Here is a 13,778-nt window from a genome sequence, read left to right as displayed (position 1 = left end):
TTCACTTGTGATGATCAATGTTATAACCTTGTCCTGTAACGCTTGTTCCTAAACAGCCCCCTAGATCGGTGTTTGCTTGATTATGTTGACCTTCTTTGCAAATCACTTTACATTAAAGCATCTGTTAAGCAAATAAACGTTAAAGTAAATCTGTCTTTTGAATTTCATTATAGTTGCTTCAATGTCAATAACAGTATTTTATTATTCTATCCCCTTGTCTTAAGCAATTAAAAAATTTTACTGAGCTGCTGTGGTTAGCTTGTTGCTATCATTTTCCTTGGCTAACTAATACAAGTGTGTAGCACTTCCCCTTACAGATCCAAGGAAGCTCCTGTATCTACATGAAGTTCATGAAGTGCAGATATTACACGAATCCTTGAATTTGTGGACCTCCATTTTGAAGAAAAAAAACTCCATAATTTTTGGCCAAGTCGCTTTAGTGCATTAATCTGATAAATTGCCTTTTGCTGGATTAGGACATGTGCCCTTAGTCTTCACCAACTTACAGTAAAATGTATCTGGGTTTTGGTCACGTTTCTTGTTTCATCGTGGTATTCTGAAAATTTGATGTTTGTTTGTGTGTTAAGTTATTGAACAAATTAAAGTAAAACTAATAACAATAGTGTCACAAAGATAGAAACTGTCCTGGGTCTTGTCTACGTAACACTTGAGTCAGACGTCAGGTCTCTGCCGTTACGCCCCACTCATACTGGCACTTTCTTCTGTGTTCGAACTCCACGTATTATGAAAGCACGGACCAGGCTGACAGAAGGTCAGTGGTTGTTGGCGATGCCAGAAAGCTGATTTGGAGCTTGCAGAGGAGATCACATTCTATTCTGAACTGAATATTAGATTTACTTATACAATTGCATTTTCATTTTACACCTGTTGTTAAACTTGTTTTCTATTAAATCAATGACTGCCTGCAACTAAAGGCAAACATCTTTTGAAGATCAACTATCAAAAACTAGTTTTAATTTAGATTCATATAGGCCAAGCATGGTGTTGAATAACTCTTTAAGTTTAGTGTGAATTCTCCTATACCGACCACCATGACAGACCCTGGTCATAGTTTTCTATTTGTTTAGAAATAACATTCTCATACTCGCCTAATGTAATGCAGGCTCTTATGCAGCCAGAGCCAATCCCAGCAGCGCTGGGCTCAGGACAGGAGAGACAGATACCCCCACACTGACCGCTTGTAAAATGTTAGTAAATGCAGCATCAATCCTGTCCCTTGCATTTTTTGGAAATGCCATTTCCCTTCATGCTCCATTTTTGTGAAGGACCTGTCCCTTTTATGGAGCCAAATTCCCCCACTTTTCTGAAGAACACCCCACACCTTCACCTGTCTTCTGTGAGACATGGCAGCATTGAGTATTACACTTCAGCTCACGCTTCGAAAGCACAAGTTCTGCAGATGGCATTTCATGAGATGAATCAACATGGCGATCTCTATCCAGTTTTTGTGGTACAAATTGAGACATATTGTTTCCTGAGAATATAGCAGCACTGCTCTTTGAAAATCTATGTGCAGCTAATTATTCTGTTTGTAAGATTTAGAAATCAAAAGTTGATACCATCGATTGATTTAGGTGGGTAAGCAGGCATCTGTCAGTCTCGAGCGAGATTATGGAGTTGAACGAGGTGTTCAGCTTCTGTTATGATTTAGCGGCCCTGTGCAAGAATGTTTTAAAGATGGTTCAAAGTCCTTTCAAGAATTGCTTAAATTTCAACCTAATGACAGATTAATATTCTCAGGCCTGTTTTGGAAAATTATTTCATCTCTTTTCTTTTTGTTGTGTCTTCTCCTTACAGATAGACGATGATAATGCAGCTCTGCTGGCTGCCCTCACAGAAAGTCTGGACGAGATGGCTGAGGTGGATGAGGTGGGGGGGTCGCCTGTGTTCCCCTCATTGAGTGAGGGGTCTGAGGGGGATGACGAGGAACCCCCCTCAGAAAATGATCCTTTTCCTTCCCCCCCCAGCCCAGAGACAGAAGACCCGTCTCTAGTAAGAACCCTTCCTTCCTGTTTAAGGTGGATTTGGATGGGCCTCTGACTACCCCACAGCATGGGTATGATAGGCAACAAAGGTCTGAATTTTTCTCATTTTGAGCTTTTTGTTTCTCAATAGCTACCATTTTAACAGACCCCTTCTTTCAGGCTTGTTGATCTGTGCTCCTGCTGAAATAATAACACTGCAGTGAGCTGCCTTGACAATGAGCTCCTGATGGAACGTTTCTATAGCGGGTGTCTCCATGCAGTTATGTAGTAACTTCAATTTGGACAATTTGAGTGTGGAGTGGAGAGGAAGTTCTGGAGTTGGTGTCATTTTTGTTTAAGCCTTCATGTGATAACCTTGGGAGGGTTTTCATGTGGTGCAGGTCTCTCTGACATGGGTAGTGGTTTGTTAAGTTATGACATACAGTAAGCACATCAGAGAGTAGTTTGTTTGTTGCATGATGCCCTCACCTTCCTGTACGTACCCAACTCCTGTTCTGCCACTGAACAGTCCTTTAGTCGTCTGCATTCCTGCTGGTTTGAAGATCTCTTCTCAAACATTTCCTTAGTATATTTGAAACCCGGCAGCTAGGATTGTAACCCATGGTTTGCTTTTGATGGCCTGTGTCTGCCTCCCAGCTGAAGGGTTTCAAATGATCTTTTGAAGAAACAGCAGCATCGAAGCCGACTTGAAGAGCACCAGCATTAAACAGAGACCTGTCAGAGGTGATGCATTGTTCAGATAAACACTTCAAGAGAAAATTTATGAAATACAATATATACAACAAAGCAAGGCCCCAGAGACCCAGCAAAAAAGTGTTGAGACCTCCATTTCCGTGCCTAGGTCATGAGATACACGCACCACTCACTTAGCCACACTTGTTTCTGAGCAGGCAGCTACCGCTGCTTTGTGTGGAATTTATAAAGAGTTCTGAGGCCTTCTGTGGCTGGTGATGGATTAGCTGTCGGCTGCACAGCTCAGAATTCAGAGCAAGCTCTTCAAGATCAGTCACAAACCTAGCTTCAGAAACCCATCCTTAAAAACGTGCCACTGCACCAAAGGCTGTTTATTTTGTTTCTTTTCTGATTCTTCCAATTTTCTAATGTGAGATGTGTTTGCTTATTTTATGATACGGCTATTTCAATGTTTGGCATAGGCATACATTTGATTGATAACCTGGCTGCTTATTTATGGCAGGTGCAACGAATAGAAAACTTTGAAATTAAGATTGCAGTCAGAGACTCAGCGGCGTGTTCATAATTGGATAAAACTCACAGTCTGCCACTAGGCAACCATACATTACAGGCGTTACTGTGCCTCTGCAGAGAGATAGGTGATATAGCGCCTTGTACGGGAATCCAAGGCGCCACAGCCTTCTATAACCCTTGTGGGGTCAGAATAGATTCTTTAGATGGTGGCCTTTGGGGTTTTAGGAACATGTATATTTATTATATACTGTAGGCATAAATTTTACATTTTGAGAAAATAAAAATGGGAATTCAACCAGAGTTTATATACATGTATTCTGAAATGTTTTAATAATGATATACTTACAGGATTATCTTTATAAAAATGATCAGTATGATATTGAAATTATTTCTATAAGTATTGCTTTACAGAACTATAGTGAATATATTATTTATCCCTGAAGTGTGCATATGTACCACCTGAGAGTAAGCAAGTGTATGGGGCAGCATAAATTAAATAGATGTACTTGGCAGAATGGCAGCTACTAAACCAAACTTAAAACCAATCCACCAATCCATCTGTTTCATGATTCTATTGTTTCTGTTACAGTACTGTAGGGAGCACATCTTAGCAGCCCTGGGTACAAGACAGACCAGAGCTAGATGGAATGCCAGTCTATCACAGGGTACACACTCATACGCACACACTGGGCCAGTTTAGAGTCTCCAGTTAAACCAATCAACATGTCTTTGGGGTATGCATGGAATCAAAAGTATCCATGCTGTGTTATCTATTAATGTTAAGGAACTGTTAGTGACTTAACACTGCAAGTAAGTCAAAGTGCCAACTGACGCCACCATTGGAGCTATCTCATAACCTGAGATGCTGGCGATGTGTGCACATGGCATCCAGTGGTGGCATTTCCTTTAGACAGACAGACAGATGATTAGGAAAGGCACTACAAGATGGATAGATTGATTGATTTTTTACAGAAGCCCCATGAATACAGTAAATACATACATTTTACAACAACAAGCCACACCAGAATAACTAAAACAAACGAAAAACGTCTGACTTAGCTAAGGATAAAAAGAGCAGTGGGGCATCATAAAGGCGTACTGCCATAGATATGAAGGAGGCCCACTTGTGGTTCTTGACACACTTCTGCTGAATAATTCATTGGCTGAAGTCCTCAATGCTAGTGTGTCAGAAAGAGAATGTACAACATTTTTCATAATGGCCATCAGTTTTATCTTCATTCTCTCCTCCACTACAACCTCAAGCAGGTCGAGAGTGGGCCCCATAGCTGAGCTTGCCTTCATAACAAGCAGCCACTGGCCAGCCTGAGCCCTGAACACGGGTCCTTGGAGCTGTGAAGCAAGAGATGGTACCCTTAGAGGGTAGTCTTACCTATTAAATTAAAAACAAAACTAAGAGTGTTTCTATTAGTTAGTCTCACAGGGCCAGATGTGGTTCTCAAATTAAAAGGCTTTGCACACGAGATTTCTTCCTAAAACCCTTTCCCTGATTTCCTCCAGTCTGTGCATTTTAACTGCTGGGGTTTGCTGTGTCCCATTTCTCCCCATGTATTAGACAACTACATACGATCAGTATGTAAAGATGGAAAGAGAGCAAAAAAAAAAAAAAACTGAACAAAAGAAGTGACTCTGAGAGAAAATGAAAAGGTACAATTACTGTTATCCATTCAAGAGCTCAGTGGCACATGGTAACTGAAGTTGAGTAAGTTGTGTGCATTGAGTTGCTGCCGTGTGACCGACTGATTAGATATTTGTGTTAACCTGATAACGTGACTGGTGAGTGTTAATGTAAAATTCCGGTTCGGCATGCTTGATATTTCATTTAGAAAGTGCTGTTAATTTCCTTTAGTTATTCGTTTAGACGTGCAGTCAGAAGGAGGATGGGATGCTATACAGCCTCATCCTTGGTTCTGCTGGAGTGCTGCCAGTGTCGTTAGGCACATTTACTGTTTTGGGGGAATTGACTGCAGTTGACAGTTGTTGGCATCTCCTTGATATCAGCACACTTAACGGGAGTTAACAATAAATTGGAGGTGACGCCACAAGGTTTACTTCGAACGCATATTTTACACTAAATGTTTTCGTGAACACAAGCTGCTAATTCTTTAAACCTCACACTGACTCTGACTGTAATGTCGAAACACCGAGTGACAGAGACAACATGCATCTTTCACGTTTACTCCCAGCCCAGTGATGTCTTTATATGCTGAAGTATAATCTGGCTTTACAGGACGGTCTTCCCCTTCCAGTTAAGTTATGTTTGTCTTTAACACATGACACCCATTTTTATGTTTACCTGGGGTAATTTAGGAGGCTTTTCATTATAGAACGTTCATCTGTCGTAAGCACAGGTGTGCTGTTGGTTGGACGTTGTTAACAAGCTCACCACTGCTCTTTGCTCCGCCCCTACTTGGAGCTCCGCCTTGCCGAGGCGCTGGATTGGTTTAGAAATGTGACGCTTAGTGAACCGTTTAATTATTCATTCATAGTTGTCTCCAGACGTATGTGTTACATGTCTGGCTCTGCGAGACTATATACTATACTACAAAATATTTCTGTAGTCCTGTGGTATTTGTATGCTAACATTTTCAGAAATCTGTTCTCTAAAATATCCTGAAGTGGGCTATATTGTTCTGTTAAGCTAATTTTAAAGGACAGTGCATTATTGTTGGTTGTAATTGTATAAGGTTATGGTGTCTGTTACGCTGAGAAGCAGTTCTCTGTCTTGTCAGTACAGGCCAGAATGTTTTTTCTTCCTAGGCCCTAAATCAAAGACATTCCTGTCAGATAATTTTGTTATAATAATCCATCTGCAGAGCTCATTTTAGCAAGTACAGTATGTACCAGAGTGGTCAGAGAAAAGAACAGCCGGAATCAAATTGCCTTCAGCAGTGCATGAAGCAGATAATAAGCACACTTTGTTTTTCAGAGTTTGCGTGTTTAAGTGTTCCTCTCAACACAGGCACCACATTTAATATGACGCTCGGTGCCACTCAGCATTTCGGCTGAGGCTGTGCTGAGTAGTCAGGAAATCTAGCAGTTGACTTTGACACAACTCTCGACAAGCCTCTGTTACCAGAAGGCTGCAGGTGACTTCTGTCTCACCCTCCCTAGCCAAGCGCATTTGTTGCTTGCAAAAGTTGTTTGTCATTTGCAAATTTCTTTAATTTACTAATGTTGCAATCTTCTTTTTCATTTCCATTCTTGCACTAATTAATTATTTGACTTTGCAAAAAGATGCATTTGAAATGAGGTTATTTCATGTGTTCACTGAAATGTGATCAGCACAAAGTCATTTTCATGTCGTTTCGGTTATTTTTTCCGTATTATACTAGCCAAAGTACCCGCCGCTGCCCAGGTATAAATAAACAGGGAAAGAAAAACTGTCTTTTGGAAATTCGACGTGGATAAAGCCAGCCCTTGATGAGACAAAAAGATACTCGTACAAAAAAGCTGTAATCTGGTGAGACAATGAAATTGTTATCCAAATTAGTTGAAAAGCAACATACTTTGCCTGTGGTCTTTGAGGTTGCACTTTGACTGCTGCAAAACTTTTCCTGCGTTCCTTTTACCTCGGGAGTCAGATGTCAGAGCTGGGAATGACATCACACCCGAGTTGACCGTATTCCAGTGAAACTTTCAAAAACACAATACGGACGCCTCCAGGAAAACCTTTATTGTGCTTGCTCTTTCAGAATAGAGACAACTACTGAACAATGCATCCAAACACCGTAGCACCATGTCGGCATAAAGAGGCTGGGCAGTACTGTGTGTACGACTGATTTAATGAGACACAATTCGACAGATGTGTTAATAGACATCATAATAATATACTGTAGCTTTCACTAAAGTTTGCAGGGTGTGTAACCATTTTGGATTAATGTTGTAACCTGAAATCCGATAAACTCAGACTTGACATACCAGGCCATAGTAGGAAATCAGAAATTCTGACTTACCAGTTAAAATGAAACACAGCATAAGTGTGTGCTGAAGATGTCTTCCCATCAGCCCTAGTGCCCTCCTTCTGCCTGATGGGAATTGTAGTCCCTGTGTCAGCACTGGATTTTGGGCTTTCCCCCTGCCATAATAATAACATATTGGCTATATTTTAAGTTAGAATAACATTTTGTGTGATTGCTGAACAACAGACAAGCAAACATCCAAACGGCTTATCTATTTATATAGATTACACCCCCTTCCCAAAACTTAACAACCTCTGGTCCAAAGTCTCAGGCTCAGGAATTATTCTTGGTTTAACACATACACCAGTCACCCCCCAACATTAAAACCACTGACAGGTGAAGTGAATAACATTGATTATCTCGTTACAATGGCACCTGTCAAGTGGTAGGATATATTAGGCAGCAAGAGGACAGCCAGTTGTTGAAGGCGATGTGTTGGAAGCAAATAGAATGGACGATTGTAAGGATCTGAGCTACTCTGTCAAGGGCCAAATTGTCTCTCCACCAGCAGATCTTGTAGTTTGTTCCTGATTTGCAGTGTTTAGTACCAACCAAAAGTGGTCCAGAGAAGGACAGTCTGTAAAGCAATGGCAGATTCATAAGTGCCCAAGGATCATTGATGTGTGTGGAGAGCAAAGGCTAGCCCATCTGGTCTGATTCCACAGAAGAGCTGCTGTAACACAAATTGCAAAACTTAATGCTGACCATAAGAGAAAGGTGGCAGAACACACTGTGCATCGCAGTTTGCTGTGTATGGGGCGTAATAACCACAGACCGGTCAAGAATGCCAGTGCTGACCTCTGAGCACCGCTAGAAGTGCCTACAATGAGCAAGTGTGTGTTAGAACTGGACCACCCATCACATAACGAACCCCCTGGACTGGGACCTGAGTGCAGCGGGTGACATAACAGCACTGCACTGGAACAGTGTGAGGTTTTTGATGGTGGCTAGAGTGCCAATCCTGCCACCAACCCCCAAGTTTTCCTTGCTTGCAGGGCTGGATGCAGATTAACGTCATACCCAGGATGAAGCAATTTTTATATATATAATATTTTATATCATGTTGATGGCCGATTGTGTATGTATTGTTTACCTCAGGAAGAGACAGTATCAGGATGTACTATGGGAAGAAGGCAAGCTGATGGTAGCGGTGTGATGCTCTGGGCAGTGTTCTGCTGGGAAACCTTGAGCCCTAGCATTCATGTGGTTTTTACTTTGACAAGGTATCACCTACGTAAAGATTACTGCAGACCACCTGTATCCCTTCATGGCATCGGTATTCCCTGAAGGCAGTGGCCTCTTTCAGCAGGTTAATGCGCCCTGCACACACTGCAAAAATAGTTCAGGAATGGTTTGAGGAACATGACAACAAGTTCAAGGTGTTGTCTTGACTTTCAAATTCCCCAGATCTCAGTCCAATCGAGCATCTATGATACTTGCTGGAAAAACACGTCTGAGCCATGGAGACAACACCTCACAACTTACAGGTTCTAAAGGATCTGCTGCAGACACCACAGGACACCTTCAGAGGTCTCGTGGAGTCTGTGCTTTGACAGATCAGAGATGTTTTGGTGGCACATACAATATTAGGCAGATGGTTTTAATGTTGTGGCTGACTGGTGTATATACTTTATACTGTATATGTGTGTGTGTGTGTGTGTGTGTATACTCCGTATATATGCAGCATAAAGAGTAAAAAAGGTTATAATTATTTTTCATGCTGAACAGGTAAGAATGTAACAGACACAACATATTAGCTTTGTATGTAGCTGAAATATTGAGTGTCTTACCTTCTTTGCTTTCCAGTGTGGAAATAATCATTAAGTTTTTCTTTATTTATAGATGCATTCTGGCACACCCCTTCACTATATACATTAAATATATACAGTGATCCCTCGCTATATCGCGCTTCGCCTTTCGCGGCTTCACTCTATCGCGGATTTTTTATGTAAGCATATTTAAATATATATATCGCGGATTTTTTGCTGGTTCGCGGATTTCTGCGGACAATGGGTCTTTTAATTTCTGGTACATGCTTCCTCAGTTGGTTTGCCCAGTTGATTTCATACAAGGGATATTATTGGCAGATGGCTGAGAAGCTACCCAACTTACTTTTCTCTCTCTCTCTTGCGCTGACTATCTGTGATCCTGACGTAGGGGGTGTGAGCAGGGGGGCTGTTCGCACACCTAGACGATACGGACGCTCGTCTAAAAATGATGAAAGATTATCTTCACGTTGCTACCTTCTGTGCAGCTGCTTCGTGAAGCGACATGCTGCACTGTGCTTCACATACTTAAAAGCTCGAAGGGCACGTATTGATTTTTGATTGAAAAACAAACTCTCCCTCTCTCTCTCTTTGTCTGCTCCTGACGGAGGGGGTGTGAGCTGCCGCCTTCAACAGCTTTGTACCGGCGGTGCTTCGCATACTTAAAAGCCAAACAGCCCTATTGATTTGTTTGCTTTTCTGTCTCTCTCTCTGACATTCTCTGCTCCTGACACGCACTCCTTTGAAGAGGAAGATATGTCTGCATTCTTTTAATTGTGAGACGGAACTGTCATCTCTGTCTTGTCATGGAGCACAGTTTAAACTTTTGAAAAAGAGACAAATGTTTGTTTGCAGTGTTTGAATAACGTTCCTGTCTCTCTACAACCTCCTGTGTTTCTGCGCAAATCTGTGACCCAAGCATGACAATATAAAAATAACCATATAAACATATGGTTTCTACTTGGTGGATTTTCTTATTTCGCGGGTGGCTCTGGAACGCAACCCCCGCGATGGAGGAGGGATTACTGTATAGTACAATATGCATTAAATATACTAGGTATGCAGTGTATGTATAATATATAAGGTACATAATATATACATACGTACAGTATATACATGATATACATGTGCAAATAGAGTCATAAATGAAATTTCTCACAGATTTTTCCCAGCCCTTTACATTACAGACAAATTTTAGTGGCTGTCATTTTGACTTTTTTTGTACTACCTGGCAGTTTTAAAAGCTCCATAACTTGTTAACTTGGGTCCTTGCTAGAAATATCTGTATACCTTAAAATTACACAATGAGGAACTGTACAAATTACAAAATCTAAAAGGGTACAAGTAACTTTACTCAGACCTGATACTGTTACCACCATAGCCATCTTAAGACTGTGGAGCTGCTTACCCTTACTCCGGTTGCCTTTTATCTTCTGTTTTTAAAGGGCTTCTACTAAGCAGTGTAAAAAGCCTAAACTGTTTTATTGAGTTGCTTTCACGTAAATTGTCCATTATGTGTGAATTACAGTTGTTCCCAAAATTCTCTTCACAGCTGAAGAAACTGCTTTTGGCTTCTTTCAATGTGCCTCTCAATTATGATACGCACAGACAAGGCAGCATTCATTGCCATGGCAACAGAAGTGTCAAATCTAGATATTCACGGCCTACAGTAAAGGTGACAGCTTTTCTGTTTTGTCAAATTAACATCCCCCCTTTTTCCCTAATATCTTGTGTTGCCCTCACCTTTGCATCCGTTTGCATTGTTCAGATTCAGTCGCCTTTATTGACAATTCTGCATCCTAATGTGCATTTTGTGTCCACAGTTCAATGGCAGCTACGAGAGAAAGTCCAAAGTCTTCCTGCCACCTAGTCGCCAGTGTACAGAGCTCCACCGACACCTTACTTCCTCGCCTGAGGCTGAAGAGCCGCCCTCGCCATGTAGTGATGGTGCAAGTGATTCTGAGGAGGAGTCCTTGAGTGAGGCCGAGATCCCCCCCTCTCCATGTGGACTGCAGTTTCAGACAGCAGAGGAGCTGGATTCTGTGGTAAATCTGATCAGGTACATGCACCCCTACTGCCTTCCCACCCGCAAACACCCTAACCCCAACAGGAAGGAGGAGCGTGATGGTGCAGCCTTGGCTCAGTCGGATTGCCTTCCCTCCAGGACAACACCAGCAGAACCTACATGGTTGAAGTCGGTTAAGCGTTCAGAAGGCGGTGGCCTTCATCGGACAAGATATGCTCAAATCAGACCAGTTGATTCACATTCTGTCCTCAGGGAGCTTTTAGAGACTGGTACGTCATTTGACGTCTCTAAGCCTTACAGAATCTGCAGCCCTCCCTACGCCACCCCTGGCTCTCCCAAACAGGGTCTACCTCAGCTCACTGTGAGAAGAGAGCAGCTCAGCAAGGCAGAGTCGCAACCAGCAAAAGTAGGCCATGCCAGGGACTCGGTCTTGAGCATAACGGAAGAGGGAGGGGAGCGAGAGGTTCAGAAACAAACTACAGAACCTGGAAAGGAAGCAGAAGGAGATTCCTATTCGGTTAGACGCTCTAGAAGACTGCTGTCCTGTCCTGGACGCTTTGCCAAAAAGCCTCGCAGAGCGTTGGGAAGACTCAAGGGTGATAAAGCCACCACTGGAAATCAAAGGAAGGAGCCGGCGCCAGTGAAGGCCAGCTGTCTGCATTCCAAGGTGCCAGAAGGTCCAAAGCATGGCTCCTTGGTTGAGAAGGAACCTGAAAGCATGGCTCTTAATGACACCTCAGCAATTTTAAGCGGTAAGCGTTACTGGTGTTTTAACATTTCTTTGTATAAAGCGTCAGCTTGATTTAAACCACAATCTTACACTACCTGATATATAGGAGCTAAAGCACACTTTATAATGTTTTCATTTAGCTAAGTAAACCATTTCCACAAATCTATACCATCTTATTCAGAGATTTATTCATGATTTGTCTGTCCACTAAGAATCAGGACTAGAAAATTTAGTGAAGGAAGTTGGCATCATTGAGCAGCACCTCCACGAATGAGCAGATTAAAAATGTCAAAGCACTGCTGAGTAGAATCACATGCTTAGTAACTCATTTAATAACACTTTTCCTTTTTCTGTCTTTCTTGCCTACAGAGAAGCGCGCCTCCTTGACTCTTCCATTGACCTCCAAACATGAGGGGTAGGTGACCTTTTGTATGTCTGTTATCATAAACATGTTCATTTTTTTGTAAAGGTTAGTGATGGCAAGGGCAGGTCTTGACATTTTTTTTCCCCTTCACACTCTTATGAAAATCACGATCTTTACATACAGTCTGGTCTGCCCTTAAGCTACATACCGTGAAGTAATTCTTCCTGTTTTTATTGATATGTTGACAAGTGCTGTTCAGTATCAGTGGCTTCTAATCCTGGCTTGTGGGAGGATCAGTATGGCAGCTAACTTTTATTCTAGCTAATTTGTGAATTAATCTAATGGATTAAATATCAGGAGAACGGTTTGGCTGGCATCCCAGACAGGATGGTTGATGTAACCTTCTCCAGTTTTCATGTCAGAATGACAGAATGGTGGTGTGGAGGCTATGCAAGATATTACCTTAGTAGACTGGCTGGCAGCATCCATCAGGCAGTGCCCCCCTTTGGACACCCACTGGAGCTCCATGGGCTCCTCGTTTGGGTTTCTCAGGGCCGCTGGAGGGAGATACGGTGAAGGGTTTCCCCTGTCATTGTAAAGCTCCTTCTAACCCAGCCGTGCTTCTTTGTTGCACCTCTGGTGGGCCAGAAGACCTCCCAGCCTTTCCACCTCAACCAGGGGAATTGGATTTGGGAGTGTAGGAGGACATCACTCACCTGGGGTCAGATTTATGAAACTTGTGTTTGCTTAAAAAGAGGCTTGAAATGTGCGCACACAGCTTTCCCTGCAAACGTGGGGTTTTATAAAAGAAAACTTGACAAAGGATTTATGTATATTTGTGGAAACTCTGACCCATCCATGTGCAGCATTTTGGGGGAATTGGAAATGATGACACCATGGATCAAATAGGGAGATGCAGCCAAACCAGCGAAACAATTCATATCACTGAGCCTTTGGTACGAAGTGTGTTGACGTGACAAGCATATTAAACCTTAAAAGTGTTGAAAATGACATATAGACTCCATTGTAGTTTCCTGTTAAGACGGCCAATGCCACGTATTTGCACTGAAAAACATTTTTTGGTTATTCATCAGTTTATATCAGCTACCTGTTGCCACTTCTCAGGAAACTGGCCGAGAGGTCAGTCAGCCAAACTCCATCATGCCCACTGTGCCAGAAGCCATTAACTGACCAGAGAAGTGCTACATTCAGTTTTCTTTTGGTGTGGGTTTACATATATAAAACATTAACGGCAATTTTCAGCAGTGTCCAGTTCTCCTAACATAACTGGAGCAATTTACTGCACTCATATTGCAATAAGGGCACCTAGCGAGTTTGAAGCTGCTTTTGTTAACCATAAGTGGGGACATCCCATTAACACACAAGCCATCTGCGATACCAAGATGAGAGTGACAAATGTCATGGCTCGGTGGCCTGGGTCAACCTGTGATTTATTTATTTTAAGGCTAAGTAGCTTTAGAAGACATGATGGTGCTCCACGCACTGGCTGGCTTAATGGTAACGTAACTGCCTGAACCCTCAATGTTTATTATGGCCTTTACTATTCATTGTATCAATAATCATGTCTATAAATGTGCCATTATGTTATGCCATTCCTCGACCCGCAGAACACAGACGAGAGGTCCTGTAGTACTGCGCATGTTCTTGCGTGCTCACTTGTGGAGCACAGCCAGATACTC

The 13,778-nt window shown here is 42.2% G+C and overlaps 1 protein-coding gene across 1 annotated transcript in view; it reads left to right on the top strand.

Moving 5' to 3' along the window:
* ppargc1b (peroxisome proliferator-activated receptor gamma, coactivator 1 beta) overlaps positions 1-13,778 on the top strand; it is a 214,899-nt gene that overhangs the window by 165,674 nt on the left and 35,447 nt on the right. Inside the window, exons 3-6 of the mRNA XM_028812910.2 lie at positions 1,819-2,013; positions 10,511-10,633; positions 10,782-11,736; positions 12,084-12,129. Of these exons, the coding sequence (XP_028668743.1) occupies positions 1,819-2,013; positions 10,511-10,633; positions 10,782-11,736; positions 12,084-12,129 (1,319 nt within the window). The remainder of the gene's footprint in view (positions 1-1,818; positions 2,014-10,510; positions 10,634-10,781; positions 11,737-12,083; positions 12,130-13,778) is intronic.

This window comes from Erpetoichthys calabaricus, chromosome 11 (assembly GCF_900747795.2).
Source record: "Erpetoichthys calabaricus chromosome 11, fErpCal1.3, whole genome shotgun sequence".
Taxonomy (NCBI): domain Eukaryota; kingdom Metazoa; phylum Chordata; class Cladistia; order Polypteriformes; family Polypteridae; genus Erpetoichthys; species Erpetoichthys calabaricus.
Note: the sequence above shows the minus strand (reverse complement) of the source record. Positions and strands in the feature narration are given on the sequence as shown.